Below are 25,034 nucleotides of genomic sequence, written 5' to 3' on the forward strand. Positions count from 1 at the left end.
GTTTTTTTCTCACATGCAGCACACACAAGGTTCCACCTCCTTTGTGGAAGAAACAATTAAACCACTGATTCATAACTATTTTGGCTTAACGGGCACTTAAGAAAAAGCTGTGAGTAGACATTGCTCCTTATTATTTGTCAGTTGTTGATAGTTGTGCCATAGAAACATCACTCCTCTCAACTTCTTAGATGGTAAAATTAGCCTTGGGGGCCCACTTGGGGCTAAGATATATCAGTTTTAATTAAGAGGCAATAGAATTGCATCAAGATTAAAGGTGAAAATATAAATATGTATCACAACTTTGGTTCCCACATTCCGATCCGATTACTCCTATTATGACTCTATATATTTATCATGTGAACCCTTTGCTGCTAAACTGCCCTATTGTATAATAACTGCCTCCACGGATGGAAGGATAAATAGATAGAAAGAAATCATCAGGTATTTTTCCACTCATAATGTACTGGACTTTTCCAGAGTCATCACTTCCTGCTACTGCACGGCAGGACTACATCATCCAAAGTCCCCGTCTGCAATCCACGCTTCCTTCCAACATTCACTTCCCCTTTTTCCAGGAGCCACAATGCGCTTACAAATAGCCCTCGGACGTGGAAAACCTCTCATTTGTGCGAGGGCGTGTGAGCAACCCAGTGAGAAAGGGCTTCCTCCCTTTGCTTTAAGGTTCTGCTGCACCTCCACTGGCCTCTGTGGAATGTCATCCTGCAGTCACAATGACCTGCCTTCACGTGCAATTTCAGGTTGTAACGACAGAAGCATCCAGGGGTCAGGGAGCAAGTATTTGATTCATGCCACGTATCCAATGGATGCTGGGAAACATGAAAGGCTATATAAAAAGAATACTTGTAATCGCCCTCACGTACAAATTCCTTCACACAAAAGCAAATAAATAAGACAGAGACAGTTAAAATAAAACAGGTATAGACAAAACATGGATGTGGCCACCGTGTCATGGACTATCATTTAATTGTTTGCCCTAAAGTATACCCTCCTTTTTCATCCTTATTGCTTGTAATGAGTACCATGTTTACCAATTGAAGATGCTCGAAACCAGCAACTGAGACCATAAACTCGTCAACAAAGTGTTTCCTGAGGTCACCGGTCAAGTGATCAGTAGGGTCATTTTCCCATTTAATGCTAACCAATCTGACTTATTCTTGCAACAACATGGCTAGCCCCCCTACTGGCCATTTGAAAGAATGCAAGCCACTTTCACATTCAGTTGACTTTTCGGACCCAGAGCCAAATTCCATACCCTAATATAGAATTTATGCAGTTGTTGTACTGTGTTGTCTTGTGACTTTTATTCTCTGTTGTTCCATATTTAATTGTGTGTAAGAAAGCAAAGTGTAAAAGTATGTGGGCGATTGTGGCTCAAGAGTTGGGAGTTCGCCTTGAAATCGGAAGGTTGCCGGTTTGAGCCCCGGCTAGGACAGTCTCGGTCGTTGTGTCCTTGGGCAAGACACTTCACCCGTTGCCTACTGGTGGTGGTCAGAGGGCCCGGTGGCGCCAGTGTCCGGCAGCCTCGCCAGTGCGCCCCAGGGTGGCTGTGGCTACAATGTAGCTTGCCATCACCAGTGTGTGAATGTGTGGATGACTGGATATGTAAAGTGCTTTGGGGTCCTTAGGGACTAGTAAAGCGCTATATAAATACAGGCCATTTATTCCTTTGGCAAAGTTTAAACATTTTCTCAGGACATGTCTACTTTTGTATGTATAGTTGTTCAACTGTTTGTTAATACAAACATTTAATCAACATGGGAGCAACTCAGTGCATTTAGGCATGTAGACACAATTGAGAGGTCCTGCCGAAGTTTAAACCGAGCCTCAGAACAGGGAAGACAGGTTATTTAAGTAAGTCTGAACATGGTGTGTGTGTTGGTCCCAGAGGGGCTGGTCTGAGTTTTTCAAAACTGCTGATTTGCTGGGATTTTCCCACGCAACCATCTCTAGTGTTTACAGAGAATAGTCTGACAAAGAGAAAATATCCAGTGACCAGCAGTTCTCTAGGCAAAAATGCCTTGTTAATGTCAGAGGTCTGACGAGAATGGCCAGACTTCGTCAGCCTGATAGGAAGGCAACAGTAACTCAAATAAACACTTGTTAAAATCAAGACATGCAGAAGAGCATTGCTGAATGCACAAAATGTCAAACCTTGAAGCAAATGGGCAACAGCAGTAGAAGATCACCCCGCAGGAGACTCTTGTCAGCTAAGAACAGAAACTGAGGCTACAGTTCACACAGGCTCACCAAAATTGGACAATAAATGGATCCATATTCCCTCATATCAACCGTTGAGGCTGGTGGTGGCAGTGTAATTGTTTGGGCAATGCTTTTTTTCTTCTTTTTTCCTTGTAGCACTTGAGCACTGTTTTAATGACACAGACTGGCCGAGTATTATTACTGAACGTGTCCACGTCTTTATGACCACTGTGTGCCCATCTTCTGATGGCCGCTTCCACCAGTTTAATGCATCATGTCACAAAGCTCAGATACTCAAACTGGTTTCTTGACCATGTTGAGGAGTTCACACTACTTAAAAGGCCTCATGTCAATATTTACCAGCATCTCTGAGAAACCTTGTTGAGCCTGTGCCATGAAGAATTAAGTTCTGAAGGCAAAAGCGGTTCAACCTGATACTAGCAAGTAGGGTATCCAATGAGTATATACTGTACTGTATTGTACAGCAGTGGGTTCACATGATAAATATGTGGTGTCATGTTTTAATATTAAGGGTTTTTTTGTGTTTGGTTCAGTAAAAAAGAAAAAAGAAAGTATTTTGCTTCTCAAAGAAAGAAACAATAAAATAAAAATAAAGGGCACCAGATAATGAGGAGAGCACTTGGGTGCAACCCGGGAGAAAAGGAGAGTGCAGCTAGTCACTGAGAAGACATCCGGTCTCTGGTCTGTGAACAAAGCCGTCCAAACGGAGAACAAAGCAGGAATCTGGAGCTGGGATATTACAGACTGGTTGGCCCCTCAGTGTGGAAGTGTACGTGCCGCAGAGCAGGACTCCGGTTATAGAATGACACTGGGGGCGGGGTGGGTTTCTTTGGTGGTCTGTGTGTCAGCTGTCAATTTGTCTGAGACGTGCAGGTCATACGCACTCATTTGCTGTTCTTTCCTGTAGTTTTAACTTAAGCTAACCTTAAACCTGTCTCCTTCATGGCATTTTTACTATCTGTTACCTCTTCTCGCTTTGTTTCCTCCAGTTTGCCTTTTCCTACTTATGACCACTACCCTTATGCTCTGCCTCCACCCTCCTTATGGTGTCCTTCACTCGTCCCCTCCATCCTTCAAATCTTGGTAGGCAGCAGAACAATATCCATAGGGTCATGGTGACCGGCAGCCCCCCTTCACGTGGTTACTTCCTGCTATTGTCTCTGGTCCTACTACCGATTGGCTCCTACACTCTATTAACCGCACACATACTGGATTAATCATCATTGTACTCTGTTCTGCTCTGGGCTCTGGCTTGGGAGAAAGACTGGAGCCATGCTTACACGCATGCATGAAAGCACAATACCATGGGAAATGTATGACCACTCACACAGAGGTATTCAATACGTCACCAGTGACTTGACCTGTTTTATCACATATGAGTGGCAGAAAGAATATGGAGTGGTGTATGCAAAAGCATAAAATATATCGTAGTGGAACGCCAAAAATTAATTGGTTCATTGATTTTAATCCCTTTTAATCAAATTTTATGGTCTTTTTTTTAAAGAAACGGTGTAGCACACTCTCCATGAGTTTAGGTTTTTGTCACAGTAATTATTCCTACTCTTCATAGAGACCTTTCTCCGAGAAGTAATTTGACAGGAATTCCCAAAGCTTCACAAGTGTACTTAGTACAGTCTTCACTGAATATGTTTGCTTGTTGAACTTTAGAAGATGCATACTTTCTTGTAGACACTTAGTTAGGCTGATATGTCAGTCAATATTAGCTATTTGCCAATCTATTAGTATAAACATTTATAATTGCTAATAAATAAAACTTTAAAATTTCAAGTTTAGAAGGGGGAAATGCACTTTATCCATGTTTTGAATGTTGAGCTTGCATAGTTTATCCACCAGAGGGCAGTCTGCAAAGTATTTAGGTCATTAACATACCTGCGGACTAGCTGAGCCAATCAGAGTCAGGCAGAGTGTAAATAAATAATCCAGTCCAATAAGGACTCATGTAACAAATGGTAGAGAAATCTGTTTGTGTTTGAAAGAAAAAAATATACAACTTGATGTATCAGATTCTTAATTATTAACTATTGTTATCAGTATGGGCCGTAAAAATTAGTTGGGCTCTAGTATAAAGAGAATTGCCAATGTTTTAATGATGTGTGTGTGTGTGTGTGTGTGTGTGTGTGTGTGTGTGTGTGTGTGTGTGTTTGTCGAAGCAATACTATAATACTTACATTGCCACGCACCTTTAGTTTCTCGTGATTAACGCATTATGTCTTTTTTTGGACGCACCTACCCCCTCGGCAGCTGCTCACAATAGGCTCTGATGAATCAAGCGTGTCAGTATGTGTAGTAATCTTTGCAATTGAGCTCACAATCATCAGACATGTGGCTCTTTTGACAGCTTGCTGTTTTACGTCAGAATTTTTTGTCCTACTGTGGTCCTCTGAGAAATAGGCTCAGCCAATTAGCGGTAACGTGGCCTTTAAAGGTTTCCTCGGGGTAAGTCTAGGGAGAGCTTTCATCTAATGCTTGTTACTTTCAGATCATCCTGGATAAACGCAGACACCAACCATATTCTTATACACAGCAGAAGTCCACTCATAAAGGCAGTGTTGTTTTAAGACAGACTTAAAAATGCCATACCTGCACTTTAATCATAATAAATTGCATTCCTGTGCGCTTATTCCTAAGGAATGAGGTAATCTTAAGTTTGTGATTACGGATTGTAAAGTTTCACTGTAAGAAGCAGCAAAATGTCTTCATAAAAATGTATATATGCTATTTGCAGGTCTTTATAAATATACTAAAAGAAACATCACACAGACACACACAGAGTATTGGGATGTAGAGAGAACATATGATTGAAGCCTTTTTTCATTATTCTGAGAGCTGCCAAGAGCACAGCTATATGCACTTAAAACCCGCTGCAGCAGCAGTTAATTTCTATAGGGTACTACAGTTTTTCTCCCTTTTTCAGTCTCCGACACTTTGATCCTGCAGTGTTCTCCATATCCTCCAGTAGCAAGACCCCTGAGTTCTTTGATGTACCTGTCTCAGCATCTGTGGCGCTGGCCTCTGATCACTTATTAAATGAGACATGAATGTCAGGACCTCACATCTTTGCCTCTTATCACAGATCATCCTGTATACACGACCGTGGCAGCTCTAAATCTCCTCTGTCTGTACTGTTAGCATGCATCAGCTACAGACTAAGTTACATGAAAGGCAATGCGTATCATGAAACATGAAGGAAATCCTGTACTAGAGGGGTTTTATAGATTCTGAATACTAGCGTGACAAGATGGTCCGATAAAAAAGATCCAGGATCAGCATGTTACTGCTAATTTATCTCTTCCTGCTACTTAAATCTAACGGTAGAAATGCCATCTTTCATCATATAAAGTTAGTAAGTTAAAGTAATAAGAGTGCTAATAGTTTGCTTTTCGTGAATAATTTATAAAATGAAATCACTTAGTGCTGTAAAAGTCACACTGTGTGTAAAATTTCATATAGTACTGTGCAAAAGTCACCCTATATTTCTTTATACTTACATATGTTTCAGTAAATCCTAATTTTCCTATGAAAGGATACATGGAAATACAGTAAATAGGACAAAACTGTTTGTACAATTTTAGCTAACTTGAAAGTCAAAATTTGGTATGGCCTCCTTTATTCTTCAAAGCTCTTCTTTGGATGTTGGCTGCCTTTTGCTCCTTTTGTCAAGGTGATCCCACACTGCTTAATATTGTTGAGGTCTGGGCTCTGGGGAGGCCAATCCTGGTGTGCTTTTACCAATGTTTGGGATAATTGTCATAATACTTACTGTAATTTTCTTGGTGAACTCCATCTTTTGATGAGATCCCCAACATCACTGCCTGAAACACAACCCCAAGTTGGATACATGACTCCATCAGCATAGCTGCTGATTCTCAGTCCAGTTCTTGTTTCTCTTTCTTAACAATGGCTTCTGGACAGCCACCCTTCCACTGAGACCATTTCTGTTGAGGCTTTGGCAAACAGTAGATGGATGAACTGAAGAGCCAGATGCATCTCTCGGTTCTCCTATTTCTTAAGCATATGACTCAGATAATGTTCATCTGATGTAGTTTTTAAGCCTGCTAGTAACAAAGTTAAACAAAGAAACTGTTTAAAATCTACCCCCCACCCCACCCCACAAAAGACAAAAGACAAAAACTTCCAACTCTAATTTCCTTACAGACACAGAAAGGAGCGTTATTTGTTTGGTTTGGCCTGTGAATGAAACGTTGAGGAACGTTTTTGTATTTTCATTTTACGTGCCTGCTGTCTTGTATTGACAGCGGCTTTTGCTCTCAACAACCTGTCCTGTAATGCCACCCTTGGGTCAGCTTTAAATTTATTGCTTTTGGCTGAAAGCCCTTGCAACATAAATAAACTAAGAGAAACAATGGAGCGACTCAATAAGCATCATACCAGAATTGTTACAAAGCAGAAGGGAAAGGAAGACATGCATTTCATTTTCTATGCTATAGCAGACAAAGTTCTATAATCTTTATTCTCCATTTCCATTCTCCACATTTCCACCCTGTTAACATTTCTCATTTCCTTACTTTCCTTCCTTGCAACTTATACTCCTTCCATACTCATAATTGTTATGAATGGATCAACAATGGCATTTGACCTGGTACGTGACTGTTTAGGCAACTCTTTAGAAAAACTGAATCCTCTCAAATGCTACTAAGTATTAGTGGGGCCAGACCAGTGAAACTGCATGATAAATGTGTGAAATTGGAGAAACTGACATTTTTATATAGCAGACAGTTTAAAAACAGACACTTTTCTGTCATTTAATTATTTATCTGTTACTTAATTACTTTTGTGTAGTATAAGGAGAGTCTTTATCAATAGGAAAAGATGTAAAACGCATGAAAATATTGTTCAAAGTTCAAAATTTATAGTCACATTTTACAGTCACGTTTTTGGAATTTTCAGTTCAATTCAATTCAGTTTTATCCATACAGCACCAAAACACAACAACAATTGCCTCAAGGCGTTTTATTTTGTAAGGTAGCCCCTAAACTCGTTTTTTTTTAACATATTAACTGACTTTGCACTTTATTTCAGCTACATGAAATGCTAGTAGTTGTTTAGCGTGTTATTAAGCACTAATTATCTGGACATCTGCGAGCTTTGACTTTAAACTTTGCTAGCATGCTACCATTAGCTAATAACTAGCTAATAGCTAATAACTCTCCACACTTTCATCCAAATATGGCAGCTTCTGGCTCCAAAATGACAAAATAATATGGTGGCAGCTAAAATGCTAACATCAAAACTCCAGTATGTGTAGTTTAATTTTAGATAGGTTGATCTTTTTTTCTTTTTTTTACCTCTATTACTAACATTGACAGGAATGTCGACAGGAAAGTATTAGCAAGGGGGAATGATGCAGGACATGAGAGCTATAATAGCATCCCATGTTTCACTGGTACCTAAACAAAATAGGTTTCTAAACAGGTTTTCCTTTTTTTTTTTCAATTTATAATTGAGCTGGATGGAAAAAAAACAAGCACTATCCACTAACTATAATTAATGACTACTGTGTGCCAAAGTCAGAACAAATGCGTGGCAGAGGTGCTGCTCATGTTTCAGACTGCTCCTGGTGCAGATGAACACCTGAAGGTAACAGTCTGAAGGAATCTGCGTGGTTGTTTTAGGCAGTCCTGTAACCATGTCAGCCTGTGTCTAAAGAAAATTCCAAGATGCTAATGATGACAAAGAGTTCACAACCCAACTCCAGAGTGAATTATTTACTGTGATTTATGTGCTAACCTGTGAATGTCCTTGGCATGCTACAGGACCAGACTTCCCCTGAAGGCGGACGCGCAACACCCAACCGCAAAACACAATACACGCATAAAAGAGACACCACAGTCAGGCCTGTAAAATTCAAGCTGATTTATATTTCAGCTGTTGGCACGCTGTTTGACATCTGAGACTCGATGTTGTTTTAAACTTGGAAAAACTTGAGTTTGATGGTTTACATCACCATGCTGTTTACTTTTCTACAAAATAAGGCTGCGTACTACACATGCATATCCACAACTGAAGTCTAAAACTGAAGACTGCAGGAACGATCATTGTTAGCTATTAAAATGCGTGTGTTGTGCCAGCTCTGGCTTGTTAAGGCTTCGGTTAAAACAAGTGATGAATGTTTTAAAAGGAAGCTCTGCCTTCACATTAGCAGGACTCGAGCCCTCATCACTGCCAGCCCCTTTATTGCCGACTACTTCAAGCATATAAAATCCAAATTAAAAATATTCCTCAAATTTAGCTGTCATGAGTCTGAATCCTCATTATTAGCCCTAATTGTTCAATGGACGATAAAATTAAGAGTCTGAATAAAAGACTATTGACAGTGGTGATGAAAGGGGTTAATCCTTCTTTCGTCATTTTTTGTAGCACAGCTCGTCATTCATCTCCACCAGTGTATCGTAATCTTTGAAGAGCTACATTTGTTTTAAAAAACATACAGATGTGATCAGATCCACAGATAAAAATCAGTCTCATTTTCTATCAGCTCTTGCGCAGGCAGTCCCTCCCCTCCATCCTTGTCACGTCCACAGGGCTAGCACGGCCTGCCTCGAGGTGAGAGGTCTTCTGGCTGGGGACCAGGACAGTATGGGTCCTCACTTTGATCTGCCTTAAACTGGCTGCTACCTGCAGATAGCATATTCACACATGCAGCTGCTTGAGAGGCAATTCTACATTTCTCGTTTCCTGTCTCTCGATCACGCCTCTCTTATCTGATAGAAACTACTCACATTTTTTTCTATTTTTCTATTAATAGCGCTTTCTAATGAGATCTAACTAGCAATAGGAAATGCAGCAAGTAGAGAGTTTAAGAAATATGTGGTGGTGGTGGGGTGTGTGTGTGTGCGCGCGTGCACTCACTGTCATCTGGTTACCATTTGAGGGCAGAATTATAGCTAATGATATCCTAGAGGAGAACTACAGTAGCTAAACATGCAACAGTTTCTCCGTTTTCCTCCCTCTCAGATCATTCCAGTGGTAAGAAGAGTTAAATTATGAGGGAACAAAGGCAGAGTCTATAATATGGGTTAGTTTGTTAGAGGCTAAAAGCATGTGTTTATTTACATTTCCAGACTCTTTGCATCTCAGATTTCCATCAGAATTCAACTATAATAATTTTGGGCTCTTCAGTTTTTCTTCTGAGTGTTTTTAGATGATGTCTGAGTTTGCAGTGCGATGCTGTACAGGTATGTTCTGTACTCTGTGTGTACTCACAGTCCTTGGAGGAAGTTTATGAAAGGCTGGCATAAGTCATTACAGGACTAAAGAATCGCTGACAAACATTTTTTGTAACACAGTTTTCTTTTCACTTTATCTCACTCTTCTGTAATATATGGAAACCAAAGCTTGGAGCTCTAAAAAGTTCTCTCTCGTGTTACTTCTAAACCAGAGTGGTCATACATATACCAACCAGAATTGGCTTGCCAGGGTATCCAGTCTAGTGCACTGACTGGATCACTTCGCAGTGTGCCAAAAAAAAACTACAGGGGAGGATGTTTTTTTTTGTTTTGTGCACTAGAACGTATTGTGTTAGAAGTTGTTAAGAATGCATCATGTCACACGTGGTTGTCTGAACATTTAAATTCATCCAAACCGCAGGTATGAGTCATTATCAGTTTTACGGCAGTCTTACCAAAGCAAGCCAAGGAGCCATGCTGGTGCATGTCATTATAATGACAGCAGACTGAATAAAAAAAAAAAAAAAAAACAACAACAACAATTGAGACCAATTCTTAAATTGTTCTAACTTCTCGACGTCTCAGGCTGTTTATGATCTATTGTGTAAATGGATGATTCGTTAAATGTATTCCTAACATTAAAATAACGGCAGAAATGTACTGATATTTTAGTTATTTTGCATTGAATTAAAAAGTCTAAGAGTCCTGTTTCATGTCAAGGTAAACTAAAAAAAATGGGAACAAAATATTAAAAGTGCTCATGTGATCATTATCAAAAGGCATTATTGTCATTATACGGTCGATATTATCAAGTCATGAGACAAAAAAATCTTTGAGATTTAATATCGACCATATTTTTGTCATTCTTTTATGTAGAAGAAGAAAATGATGATACAGTATTATACAGCATCGACCAAAGACTGCACAGCACTCTGCCTCATGCACCTTTTTTTTAAATCCTGTCCTGTCTGGTAGCTTTTGCAATCAGAATTATGATCTGAATGCACTGTTGTGCCAAACAAGCCAGGTTCAGCTCTATAAATTCTGATTAGGCTCCTCTTGTTCAGGGTTTATCTGACTATTTCTTCATTTCTGGTCATTGTATTTAAAGTTATTATATTATATGTGGTATACATTATGTCAATGTCTAAGGCAGGACAGGATAGAGTACAAATAGAAATACACAACGTGTCGCCAACTGCTGCACCTGTAAGGAAAAAAAACATACAACACCTGGGACACAGAAATTCGAAAGTGTGTGTGTGTGTGTGTGTGTGTGTGTGTGTGTGTGTGTGTGTGTGTGTGTGTGTCACACAATGTACTTGAAAATGAGGGTGGGAGACCTGAAACCAGGAGTACCAAGCCTCCTGCACTCACTCTTATTGCACACTGCATGTGCTAGTCCTGCCTGTAACCATGGTAACAGCGCATAATGATGATGTTTGACTGACAGGGCTGATGTTTAATGGATGGCAGACAGTCTTATGTCCTTTTCACAAGAAGTGAACTGTGTAAGTAAGACATCCAACACAGTGTGCATTGGAAATATCCATGTTAGAACTAACTGTAAAAACATACTCATGTTTCTTATTTGTTTGATTATACTTTGTCGCTTCCAATGCAGGGCACCTTGTGCTATTTATTAAAACCCTGGGAAGTGTTAAGTCTTGATTTAAACTAAAGAACATTAATAACTGTTCCTCGTCCCTCAATGAATTATTGTTTGTTTTCATATCTCTGCTGTTTTCACCTGCACAAAAGTGAGGATATCCTGCTTTCCTATCACATTTTAAACAGAACATATTTGAGTTCAGTTATTGGTACAATAAAAAAAGAGGCTTATAATAGCTTTTGTCTCTCTCTTATCCATTTTTATGCAGTTTTAGACACTTGGCTTGTACACTTGTATGATGATTGCTGGTGCTCAACTTCTAATGATTCCAGAGTGCATAAACACACACACACACACACACACACACACACACACACACACACACACACACACACACACACACACACACACACACAATGTACTGGTCATTATTGAGTAAATTACTGAGTGTGTCTGTTTGCAGTGAATGACATGAGGCAGTGGATTTTCGCCATAGCCATCCTATTACTGTACAGTTTGTCAAAGTCATGCCTGCGAAAAACTAATCGCAATCAATAACTCTCACTCAGCTATTACTGTGGTAATAGTTCAGTCATCCTTTGGAAATGAAAAGGATGTTTGAAATCCTTGTTTGAAGCAGCCGATCAAAGAGATCTTCAAGGACAATTCTACATACTATAGGTGGATCAAACAGTTCCAGGAACTCCCTGAGGATCACTGCCCAGCAGGGAGCTCCGAAGAGAGATGGCTTATGCCTTAAAGGGATTTTTTTTTTTCTGTTTTTATTTGCATGGCCAATGAGAACTCTACAGTGATGCAACAGCTATTCAGTTCAGTTTTAGGTTACTCATATAGCACCAAATTATAACAACGGTCTCATCAGGACTCTTTGCATTATAAGGTAAAGACCATACAGCACTAGAGAGAAAACCTCAACAATCAGACCTCCTCTAATGAGCAAGCACCAGTGGCGACAGTGGGAAGGAAAAAACCCATTTTAACAGGAAGAAATCGTCAACAGAACCAGGCTCGGGGAAGGGCAGTAATACACCACAGCCGGTTGGGGCGAGCTGGTGGTTGGCAAAGGAACAACAGCAGCAATGACAGGATAGAAGATATCGCCAATAGAGTGTGTATGTTATATACTCTTAATGTCCAACAGGATATTAGGATATTTTTTCTTTTTATTCTTCTTCTTGGGGCAGCACAGTTGTACAGTGATAAGCATTGTGGCCTCACAGTAAGTGGGTTTGAATCAAATGGTGGACTGGTGCCTTTCTGAGTGCAGTTTGCATGTTCTCCCTGTGCCTGTGTGGGTTCTCTCAGCGTATTTCAGCTTCCTCCCACAGTCCAAAAACATGCAAACAAGGTTAACTGGTGATTGGCTGTAGGTGTAAATGTGAGCGTGAATGGTTGTCTGTGTTAGCCATCTGTGACAAGATCGATGGATGTTCTCCTATTTGTAACACCTAAATAGAAAAGCTTTTAACAGAAAAATATTTATGCCAAAATGTGACACTTCATTTGAAATGTAGCATATTCTAGTTTCTAAAATAGTCCCTATTTAGCATGTGGCTAAAACAAAACCCAACCCTAAATTTAGATTGGTTGCTGATGAACCAACAGATGCTAAGAGGCCTTTAAGTCCCATGGCTATGGCCCTTCCAAGGGTAAGAGAGCTGCCATTTTACAGTGCGGAGCTGCCTACCTGAAATGCTTTTTGTGGCACAGACTCACAGCCTAGCTTTTCACACACAGCATGAGTGTGGTCTTTTTCTTTCTTCTAATCTTGTTTCTTTATTTTCTTCCTACATCACCATCTCTGTGAATACTTCAAGTATCAGGCTGAGAGAAAATTGCGAGCTTCATTTCATGAATGAAATTTTCAGTGTATTTCCTCCAGCACATATAGGCTCCACTCCCGGTCCATTTTCCCCCAATTTTGTTCAATTTTAAAACCAGAAGTTGTTTGCACAGCTGATGCGGTACTGAGATTTTTAAAAATGGGCGCTGGTCTTGTGAAAAAAATATGCTTGTGTCTTATCATGTGCTAGTGAGTATGTACCTTGAAGGACAGTTTGAAAAAGATCCTGAAAACAGGTTTCTATGAACTTCGATACTTCCTCATTTCAGAAGTATCACAAGCACAAACGTGGGGGGGGGACTTCCTCCATGACTTACAAGTACTGTGGAAAAAGTTCCAGCAGTCACACAAGCCTGAATAAAAATTGTTGGTCAACTATTACTGTGAGAATTCTTGTAGCAGTACTTTAGTCATCCTGTGGAAAGGAACAAGATGTTCAACACTCTTCACTCTCTTAAAATCAAAATCATCATCAAGGACAGTTCTAACTGTAGCTGTAGACATTTGTGCACATACTAGCAACTCAAGTGTGTTTTAATGGATTATTGTTGAAGTCATGTGTATATTCTTTATGCTAGTTTTGAAAGCAGCGATGCTTACTCTTACTCTGTGATTTGTCTTGTTACAGGTCTTCCCACCCCTTCCTAACGAGGCTGAGATTGCACACACCAAAAAGCTCTTCCGACGCAGGAGGAACGACCGACGGTAAGCCTACACACACACACACACCTACCTCAGTAAGAGGAAACATTTTTCTGTGTTGGTGTCAGTGCAGTCAGGCCCATAGCCCTGACATCTCTCCCCATCCAAAGAAAAGTTGAGACAGTAATGCAGGTACCACACTCAACTGCAGATGGGGAATAAAGAAAATGCACGGAGGAGACAAGTTTCTCCTCCATTTTCAAGTTGATTAGGTCTCTATAATAAAAAAGTGCCAGCTTTTTAGTCACTCGTTTTTGTGCCTACAATGTTCAAGTAATCTCAAGTCCAAACTAGGTTTCACACTGGCACATCTACTTTAATTGTATACAATGAAATCCAATTTCACCCAAGTCTGACTTCATTGAAACCAGGTCCTTAAAAGAAGAAAAGAAAAGAAAAATCGCTCTCTCTCTCACTCTCTGCCCTGATGTCACTGGAAAACTGTTCTTCAGTTGCTAAGCGACCAGCGAAGAGAAAATATTGTGATTGTATTTGTGGTTTAAAAAGAGGAAATTGTCTCTAATTCAAATGGAAAAAAAGCACTTTTATCCTTGTTTTTAAGCTCAGAGGATAATTACTTTTGTCCAGAGCTTTTGTATTTATGTTTGATGGCCGCAGCAGCAAAGGCTTGGCAGAAAGAAAAGAACAAAAATATGGACCAACATCAGTTTGCTTGGGTTTTGGTCTATTTGTTTTTAAATGGGAAATATTAACACAAGACCATCCTGTTTTCTCGTGCACTCTGCTCCCAGGCAGCCTTACAGCTTACATGTTAGGGGAAGTTTTACATAGAGAAACTGCTGGCCTGTGTCTGGTTTATGCACAATTGTCAGGAATTTACACAACTCTCGTCTCATAAATTTGAATCTGCCGCCAACATTTGCATTCAGCCATCTGCGCCTGAATCCAACTGAAAAGGAATAACATTAAACGCGAAGAGGGATCTTGACAAGAAAACCTTGTCACAACCTTCTGTTAAATTTGCATTCATTTACATTTAACCACAATGAATTACTTGGCAAACAGGTTTCTGCTGAATGACTTGTTGATGGTGGACTCTGGAAGTGTATTCACATTTTCAAACCATAAATTTCTTTCAGTGATGAGTGCATGCTGTCAAAGGTGCCACCAGGCTACCACTAGTGCTGTGCAATCAAATTTTGGTATTGATCCAATACCATTATCAATACATGGCCAGTATTACCAATACTGATATTTTTAACCTGCAAAGGCAGCTTGTGTAAGGGAGACCAGGGTATCATACTGTATGAGATGAATTACCTTCAATTCTGAACACATTTTTGTGACCACTAAACCACTGTGATTTTCACTTTCCATACAAAGTATCGATCCTATCATGCTACTATGGGTCTGATGCCAGTGATGCTAGCTACCACCCTAAGGCATCACAGTCACACAGGCCTAGAGGCAGCCCTCTGGAAACATCTAGTTGATAGGGAAAGAAGTACACTCCCCTTTTCACAGTTTCCCTACCACTAGCTGAGTAAGTGGGGGGCGTTTGCAGACAAGTCAACATCTTCCATGCAGATTACAGGTGATTACGGGAATCTGCTAATAACCAAAGCAATCACAAAGAGCTTTTGAGGGCAGCACTTATGCCTCTTTGCTATCAATTTTACCTAGTGACAGCTGGCAACCTCTGCATACTACTCACCAACCAGACACATTTTTCCCTAACGACCTATCGTTGTCAGGGGTCTTTCCCCTAGTGACCGAGGGTTGCTGACCCGGTTGTGTTACTGGGAACTAAACTGTCTGTAAATCTTTTTTGGCCTGACCTTCTTCGGAAGTTGATTAAAAATGAATGATAAACTATGGTTTCTTTCGCCCCTCATAAATCATCTTAATTCACTGTAGTTTAACTCCATATTTTCCCCCTGGTCCTCAGTAAACAACTGCTTTACACTAAAAAGAAGCATCACACAGAAAGCAAAATGAAGCTAAGGATGAAACATGTCAAATGAGGGATGAGGCAGAGGATAAAAAGCTGGGCGGACATGAAATGGGGATCAGTAGAGCTGGAAAAGCAGGGAGCAAAAAGGAAAAAGCCGTGATTGTTCTCACAAGCCAAACATGAAAGCAAATTATTATTTTTTTTAAACAATACAATTATTAATGAAAAAGAAAAGCTGGGAGTTGAGAGAAGAAGAGTGTGGAGTAGAGTTAAAGTGGAATGGCTAAAAGTAGGAGCAGATTTTATATGTAGAGGGTCAGGAGAATGAAAAAAAAAGTGATATGATTGGGTCATGCCAACAGAGCTACCTATTACAAAGCTAAAAGCCTTTCTACCGACATGTGGTTAGTAAGCAAAGCCAGTTAACAAAGTGAAAGGTCTTTATAAAGCTTAACATGTCTGCTCATCAAATGCATTTACCACATTTGTTTCTTTGTAAAACATGCTAATCTTTTCCTGTAATTGTGCAACTAAACACCAGCAGTCACTGTAAATGCAAACGTTGTATTTAGTGATTTATTTTGTCTAATGTCTCAACACAGCTGAGGTAGGAGAAGGAGAAAAAAAACATGAGCAAACGTGCTAAAAGCAGAAGATGTTGAAATATGGAAATAACTATTGATCATTTGACTATTTGTCCGAGGCATGCAGGCTGCGCTGAACAAAGCTCAAGAAAGAGAAACAGAGTGGGACTGAGAGATTGAGTAAAGGAAAAGTGTAGGCTGGCTGTGGCAGGAAGGAAAAGAAAGGGGAGGTAGTGCATGTGTTTCTACTTTAGTAGGCACGTCAAGCAGGGCTGAAATTAGTTGTGATTTACTGGAATGTGCTGCTTACCGCTTTCTGCTTCAAAACAGAAAAAGGGGGCAAAGAAAGAGCATAGCAGATCCTTTCTTCATCATACCTTAAAGTCTTTCTTTAAAAAAAAACCCATTCTATTAATTAACAAGAAGCTTTTTACACATATTGACTTAATTTTGTCTTTGTTGGAAGAAGTGCACTTTCTCCATAGCATCACTTTAACTGTACTCATGACTAAACAAACAACAAACACTAATCGAGGATGATAAACATCCCATTTACAACACATCATAGCTGAAACCTGTTAAGTGTCATTGGAGCTGTTGAACTGAGAGTTGAAACGATTTAAAAACAGTTTGTGTGGGACTAAATGTCACCACAATGACTAACAGTTCCGCTATCTTTATGATTTTTATGCTCTCAAATATGAGTAAACATCTGGGGCCAGAGGCATGAAATTGTGCACCAACAAAAAAATACAAAAAGAGAAAACCAGAAATGCACACTTTCTGTTAGATTTATGAAGATGAAAGTAGGCCTGGTTCCGTTTTTATACATCTCAGTTCTAGTACGAGCCTTATGTGCCCTGCTGAACTCACGATTTCATATCAGGGCTTATCCCCGCTCAGTGACTCATTAAGCCTGTGAAGTAAATGCATTGTGTGGCACTTGGCGATGTCTTTGAAGAGCTGTCATTACAAAACGACTGCGATTATTTATAGCACCTGTTTTATCGCGTGTATGCACACACTCACCGGCCACACGCTCGACGCAAATATCTAATCAGCCAATCACATGAAATCATCTCAAACTGGTTTCCTGAAAATGACAATGAGTTCACTGCACTCAGATGGCATGCACAGACTCCAGCAACTGTGTGATGCCGTCATGCCAATATGAGCCAAAGTCTCTGAGGAATGTTTCCAGCAACTTATTGAATCTGTGTCATAAAGAATTAAGGGAAAATGCAAAAGGGGTTACACCCAATACTAGCAAGTTTTAAATAATAAAGTGACCTGTGAGTGTATATGACATGTCATTTTAAGCCAACATCAGGTAAATGAGCCATACTGAATAATTGATAACCCTCCTATTAACCATAGCCAATATTTTGAGGGTTTTCCTTTTGTTTTGTTAACTAAATAGTCAAAATTATTTAATGTGAGTGATTCTCAAATTTAGAGTGATGGAAACTGCAAAATTATTTTTTTTAAAAATCATCAACATAGAATGCATTATACAGAAAATGGTGTGTGACAGACATCTGAAAGAGGTCTGCTGCTTCTTCTGCACCCACCATGAAACGCCTGCTTTACTGAGTGTAATCAATAAAAGCTCTGCATGCATGTATGCACACACGCTCAATATGCTTTGGACTTTTAAATCTCAAGACTTAGCAATGCAAATATTCAGTCAAGCAGTCGAAACCCATCTCCCCACAGTCCATTAGGCCAGCGTGTTGTGTTCTTTATGAAGCTTTGGCCCTGTTATTGACTCGTCTGGCCTCCGGGTGTCTTTCCCCTGGGCCGATCAATCGTCCAGTCTGGGTCAGCCGGTGGTTCCATGAATTCTCCATCCACATAACCGTGCACGGCAACAGTCGTGATTGATCATCAGCATCCTGCCTCCTCCAATGATCATGTCTGGCCATTAATTTCACCTTTTTAGTTACCTTAGCATTCTTTCTGTAGTTTTGTGCCTGTTGATTTTATGACCATTATCAACCTGTAGTTTTTGTTTGTTTCCCTCTTTGCCGCTTTGCTTTTCCTTCTCTTAAAACCTTCCGTTTCCTCCTTTTACGCTCTCCATTAAATCCCCCCTGCTGTTTTCTACAAACTGCTGCCACTGTACTCAACTCTTCATCCATCCTTCCAATCACCTGCACTGTGGCATCCCCATCTCTCTTGTCTGTAGAGCATTTGATCAGTTCACCCGAGACCAGTTAACCGTACTTCTGCCTACTGGCCCAGGGGGAAAGCGTCAAGTCTGCGCCAGGTTAGTGACAACATAAGAAAGATGCTCAGAACAAGACCTGAGTACAAAACGGTGGAAAGTGCATTTGATTGATTCTACTCAAGACACCCAGAGGTCAGATAATGGTGTGGTACTCACCCCCCCCCTTCAATCAAACACACAAATGGCTCCATATAATGAGGAGGTGGAGCCCGCCAGGCAACATCAAACACTAATTTAAACCGGTTAATACCTTCATATTACCAAACTCATCATCCTCAGACAAAAAAAAGAAGTAATTTCTCATTTCATTAGAAGCTCGGTCACGCCAGAGTCAGGTCTGTTTCCAAGTAACAAGACAGTGCGAGATGAAATTTCATCAGTGGCCCCATCCCTAATGCAAACATCTCTTTGGCATTAATATGACTGATGGGCGGTCAATCTGAGCAACGCTCTCTCTACCGCAGAGCTCACAGTCATTAAATATGATTTACATTTTATTTCATTCTCACTTTCACCCCTCATCACCAACACCAGTAGATCAGAATGGATTAGTGTTGAGCCTGAACTAACAGCTACTGTAAATATCTAATGAATCAAATCAGAGTGTGTGTGTGTGTGTGTGTGTGTGTGTGTGTGTGTGTGTGTGTGTGTGTGTGTGTGTGTGTGTGTGTGTGTGTGTGTGTGTGTGTGTCAAAGACAGACGTGTCATATTCCTCAGCTCTCTTGTCTTGCAGTGAGCAGCTTAGCAAATTAAACATCATCATTAGCACTGAAGTCCTAATCCGTAAGGCATCTGATTCTTTAGTCTTAAACCTACAGTAAATACCCCTCAGGTGTAAACTCTCTCAAAAATAGAACTGCAGGACCATCTGTTTACAGCTCAGCCTAATCAAAAATGTAAAAAATAACTTGGACACCAAAGCGGGGACTGTTAAATTGGTCGCTCACAATGACCATAAGCCAGATAATTTAGTGATTAAAATAAAGCACTGGTTAAAAAAATAAATATATTTTTTTTAAATACAGGAAAAGTTACAGGGTAATTTTTTGATGCAAAAGAAAATCATTCCTGTGAAAGAGGCGCTGTCGTTCTTTACAGAGGGAACCGCTTCAACCTCCCAGAGAGTGGAGGAGGGAGGCCGGGCGAGACATAAACCACATGAACACACGCACAAAAACGATAAATACGTTCACACAAACACTCCTTTACCGAGAGAGCTGCCAGACAGGAAAAAAAGCTAATTGTTTTTTTTATTACTGATGGAATCAATTATTTGTAGAAAAAAATTCCTTAAATATCATGCGCAAAACTCTCTCCCCAAACCATGAATATTTCAGTTTACATTGCTTTAAAACAGAGAAAGCCGATCCTCACAGGACAACCTTGATCCAGCAAATGTTGGACAACTAAGCCTTAAATCCAACATAAAGTCTGTTGTGCTTTGTAATTTATTTAGTAACTTAACAGGCTATGCCTATCAGCATGCCACTACCAGTTAATTGAACCATTTAAGTCAGGGGTGTCAAACACGGCCCGGGGGCCAGAATTGGCCCAACAGAGACTCCAATCTGGCCCACTGGATGGTTCTGAAAAATTAGAAGGACGGTGTCAATTTTAGACATTTAACTTCGTAGGTTTTACAGAGTTTGCTGCTGACAGACCTCCTCCACAGCCATTTATACGACTTAAGTATTTAAGTAATAGATTAAAAAAAATTCAGTGAGAGAAATATTTCTGGGGTTTATTGCTTTTTTTTTAAAAAAAAAACAATGGTTTCAAAGTTAAAAAAGGACATTTTCTGTGAATTAACAAAAACTTTCTGTTCTGTAACTTTGCACATTTATTAACTACATTTTAAGCCCAAAGAGTCACGCTGATAGATTTCTTTCAACTACAGAAGTGTAGAAAAACTAAATATAAATAAATAATATCATGAAATATCTGAGCGATTCAATGTGTAGTTAATCGTCTATACATGGACAGACAGGTGAGTGGTGTGACCCACCATGTACGCAAAATGAGTTTGACGTTCCAGATTTAAGCTATTATTTAAATTGTCCTTATGCAGCACTTTTATACTGTAACTGAACACTCTTAGTGCTTTATACAACTTGCCTCATTCACACGAGCATAATTTTTATCCTTTTTTTGTTTTGTTTTTTTAAACGCTAGTGCTTTCTATCTAACATTCATACTCCAAAGGATACATCTGAGTGCAGCTTGGTTTTAGTCTGTTGCCAAAGGATATTTGACGTGCAGACGGGAGCAGCCAGGGATCAAACCACCGACTTTCTGATTAGTAGATGACCCGCTGTACCTCCTGAGCTACAGCCGCCCCACCCCTCCACCATGACGTTTCATTGTATACGTTTTACTGGGTTCATGTACAATAGTTAAACAACCGTATAGATGCTAATTTATAATATTTGGCAACTAGCTACTGTTCATTTGCAAGTAAAGTTTGTAACCACCTACACCAATATGCTAAACATACTGATTTCATTTCCTTCATTTACAGATCACATCAGTCAAAAATTAACATTAAATTGCCTACATGGATACAGTTAGGTATATCTAAACAAATGCTTGCTAGCTGCTGCTACCCTTTGAGCTAGTTCACTGGCTGAGGCAAATAATAGGTTGCCTTCTCAGTGCCAGGGTGACTAATCCCTTGGACCATATGTCAGCGGCTTGTCAAGCCCAGAGCCAGTGCAGCAAAAGGACACAGCAATGCAGGACAGGAAAACACAGACACACTGTGCGTCCACATGTAAGCAGGCACTGGGCTTTTGATTTTCTAGATGTAGTTCAGTAGTGGTGGGTTAGTGCTTTTGTGTAGAGGTTCTCACAAGAATAATGTTTGATCTTTGTGAGAAGGTGCGTCACAGTGTCACAGAGCCGTTTAAGATATAAGGCGGCTGCCATTTCATTACACTGCACCTAAAACTTGCCCTCATTTCAGGAAACAGCAGCGGCCTCACGGCGGCGGAGGTGGCGGAGGAGGGAAGAACCAGCCTCAGTCACCGCAGCAGCAGAGGGATCAAAACCAGCAGCAGTCCCCAAACCAGCAACAGCAGAGTTCAGCAGAACAGGGAGATAACAGAAACACTTGTGCCGGTCGACCCCCACGCCAGTATCAAGGGGGACATGGGCAGCGCCAAGGAGGGCCCTTACATCACGGATACAGCCAGAACCGGCGTTGGCACAACAATCAGAAAGGTCAGGGGCATGGACAGACAAACACTACCGGTGATAAAGGAGTACCCCCAAGAACAACCAAAGACAAAGAGACTGAGAATGTAAAACTGGGTGACGAGCACATGAGACCTCTTCTAGACTGCAGCAGCAAGAGTCTCAGTGAGTCACCCAAATCTGACTCGACGGCAAACACGACCGCTTTCGCCGATCTGACGGCTTACAAGGAATTTCCCAACACACCGCAAAGTGGAAAGGCAAGCGAGGGCCAGTCAGAGCAGCCCAAAATCTGCCTTCTGCAGTCGTCAAAGGAGAGGCTGAGGAGGAGACTAAAGGACAAGGTACTGAAAAGCTGCTTAGTGACTGTCAGTCAGTATTAAAGCAACAAGAACCGATGTGTATATACACACACAAACACAGTCACACGACACCATTTGCTCTCATGATTACCTTAATTAAGTTCAAAAACATGGGTGCACTGTCATTATGTACACACATGGAGAAACACTTTCCTCCCTGCCTTGCTTGTCTGTTCATTTTTACAGCATTCAGGTTGAAACACACACCCAGACTGGCAGGGAGGGGAGCACATGTTCTCACTAAGGAGGTGAAGGAACTAAACCAGCATTAGCTTAACAGTTTTTGATGTTTTCCACTGTGCCCCAAACTGATGAGTTGGCCAACTGTAGCTGCCCCCCTACCCCCCCCCCCCCCCCCCCCCCTTTTTTTTTCTCCTTACAGCTAATTCATTACCACCAGGAGACCATTGATTTGACAACACGGGACTTCCCAAGATGCAGCAAGGCAGGAATTAGTAAATATACCCTCTGTGATGCCAGTGAATCAGTGAAACCAGTCTAGAAGGGAACTTTTGGTTGATGGGATGCACCGAGAAATACATCTAATGTTTGCATCATCGTTGTTTGCAATAACGTTTTTTCCTAACTGGTGACAAAACCTGGTGTATTCGCAACATTTTGCAAAACCTTGACTGGGTTACAAGTCACGCGCTTTCAGCAGGGCTACACAATCTGTTGCTTGGCAGTAGTCTGATTGCAGACGATTTTAAATCACATATATTTTGCTACAACTCTGCGTGCACACGGCGAGATGAGCAGGGAACAGGTGGAAGGTGAATTTATTCATCTAATACGAGCAGCAGCAGGGCCTCCCGCTAGATCAGACTCAATTTTTTACTTTTTTTTTTTTCCCCAATACTCGAGCCACCTGAAATCGAGTGAAATGAAACGGCCACCTTGCTGCTCATGCTGGCCTCCTCGCATCAGTTTCTGCCAGGATTCCTCTGTGGCGAGAGGGATGGGGCAGGTGGGCCCGTCCTATTTCTGGTCACCAGTTTAGGAGGTGCATCTCTGCAACCCTTTCCCTGCTTTGTTAGAATGGTAGCTGAGCAAGGGAAACACATTATAATTGTGCCATGAGTCCCCACCTTTTAAATGATAACGAACCCACTGCCTGCTTTGTTCTTTTCCCTCCTTTCACTCATACTCCTACACTTTTTTTCCCAGTGGCATTGACAGTTAACAATGGAAAACAATGTGTAACAATACAGTTAATAATACAGTTAATAGGTACAAAGGCTCAATGTAAGAAAAATGGATATACCTGTGATTTATCTCTCTTTTTCTAATCAGCTTAATTATAAACATAGTTATAAACTTGCCTTTGAACCAGAACGTTATTGGAAAAGGATATAGGAAAACTGGAAATACAGTATCAGTCATACCTGCCTTGGCTCACTCTATGTCTACTGAGCCAACATAGCAATAATCGGAGCCAGGGTGGCTATCCACTTAAAATGACACCCCAGATAGTGCTCTATGTGAAAAATCTTGAGTGGTTATGAATGTAAATTAGAGTTTCTGTGACAATTTCTGTGGGAGTGTCAAGGACATTGCATGATAGAAGAGGAATGTTTCAGCAAAAAAAAATAAATAAAAATCATCATATGACAGCTTATAAAGAAGAAAATGTTGAAAGCTGTGGCCCGTGTACGTCACTGAACTTAACTGCTGACCCTTTTTCCACTGACCAAGTCAGTCAACCCAGTACAAGAAGTGTCTGTACCCAAACATGGAACTGTCAGAGGTTATTGGGATGTGTTTCAACAAGAAATGTAACAATGACTGGCACTGAAGCCAGGACTTTTTCTCCGCTGTGAGAGAACTTAGTAAAACAGAAAAAACCCAAAACAGAAAAGTTCAATGGTGTTTAATTTCACATGAGAGATCATTACTAGTCAGAGTAATGCATCACTGTGAAACTGTACCATTTTTGAAGCATTTGCTATTTAAGCTACAAATGAGCTTTAATATGTCTGTCCACATATTCAGGACTTTAACTAGAGCAACTGTTCCCTAAGGAAAGAAACATGACGTATAAACTTCCTAAACATTCTCATTAACTCAACTTGCTTTGTCATTCATCGCAACTCATGTGTCAGATTAGCTGACATTTATTTCTCTGTAGGAACATCTGATTTGTGTTGAAATCTACTGTGCTCTGAATCTAATATCATTATCCTCACCAACCACTTACATGCATTATCCCGTCTTTCCCCTCAGGAGGAAGCATGCGTGCAGCAGTCGGGCCCCGGATCACGGAATATGGACCGACTAGTGGCGCTTCTCAACAGCATGAGGAGCAACAGCAGTGGAGTAGAGCAACAGCTGGCGTCCTTCATGGAGGAGGCGCAGTCCTCAGCCCGTTCGGAGGAAACCCTCGCTCAGGTGGTCGGCGCGATCTACTCCAAGGCCGTGTCGGACAGGAGCTTCGCGGCAACAGCTGCGAGGCTCTGCGACAAGATGGCGCTGTTCATGGTGGAGGGGACCAAGTTTAGATCGCTGCTGCTCAACATGCTGCAGGTGAGATGACAACAACGGCGTCCAAAGCTTATCCTGGCTCCTTAATGTTTTCTCTATATACTGAAGCAGGTGTAATTTATTTATTTATTTATTTATTTTTTTTTTTGGGGGGGGGGGGGGGGGGGGGGGATTTTTTTAAATAGTAACTTTTACTGAAAAAACGTTGTGTGCTAAACTGTTCTTAAAAAAACAACAGTGTTTGCAGCCATGTGCAATGAACTTGAGAGCCTGTTGCCTTTTGAAATAGCTGCTTTGAAGATGGGGATGAGGTCTGTGACCACTTGCAGTTAGTTAGTGTTTTTAAAACAACGTTGTTGCATCAAAAAAGGCAGATGGAGTCAGTCAGTAAGTCTGCAAGTGAATGGGGTGGCATTGGCAATTGTATCCAATCTGTTTGTGAGAACATGAGTAACTATGATAAACTGGTCAAAATGATAAATCTGGTAAATCTGAATTTAGATATTTTAAATCCATGTCACACTGTTGAGCTTCCAGCTAAACCATTTTTGCAGTTAATCATTAAAAATTAAGCAGAAAACAGTTTCATATTTAATTGTTTGTAGAGCAACAAAACCTCTAGTCTGAATCATTTTTTATATA

At 40.6% G+C, this 25,034-nt stretch overlaps 1 protein-coding gene across 3 annotated transcripts in view; it reads left to right on the top strand.

Annotated features, from left to right (window-relative positions):
- Window positions 1-25,034, top strand: part of ctif (CBP80/20-dependent translation initiation factor) — a 61,918-nt gene that overhangs the window by 23,654 nt on the left and 13,230 nt on the right. For 2 of the 3 annotated variants that reach the window (XM_085414058.1, XM_085414059.1), the window contains exons 8-11: window positions 13,554-13,630; window positions 18,315-18,395; window positions 21,320-21,893; window positions 24,135-24,434. In XM_085414058.1, coding sequence (XP_085270184.1) covers window positions 13,554-13,630; window positions 18,315-18,395; window positions 21,320-21,893; window positions 24,135-24,434 — 1,032 coding nt within the window. The remainder of the gene's footprint in view (window positions 1-13,553; window positions 13,631-18,314; window positions 18,396-21,319; window positions 21,894-24,134; window positions 24,435-25,034) is intronic. The other variant, XM_085414060.1, reaches the window with a different exon arrangement.

This window comes from Rhamphochromis longiceps, linkage group LG7 (assembly GCF_057381845.1).
Source record: "Rhamphochromis longiceps isolate RC_006_pf linkage group LG7, R_longiceps_female_GT1.1, whole genome shotgun sequence".
Taxonomy (NCBI): domain Eukaryota; kingdom Metazoa; phylum Chordata; class Actinopteri; order Cichliformes; family Cichlidae; genus Rhamphochromis; species Rhamphochromis longiceps.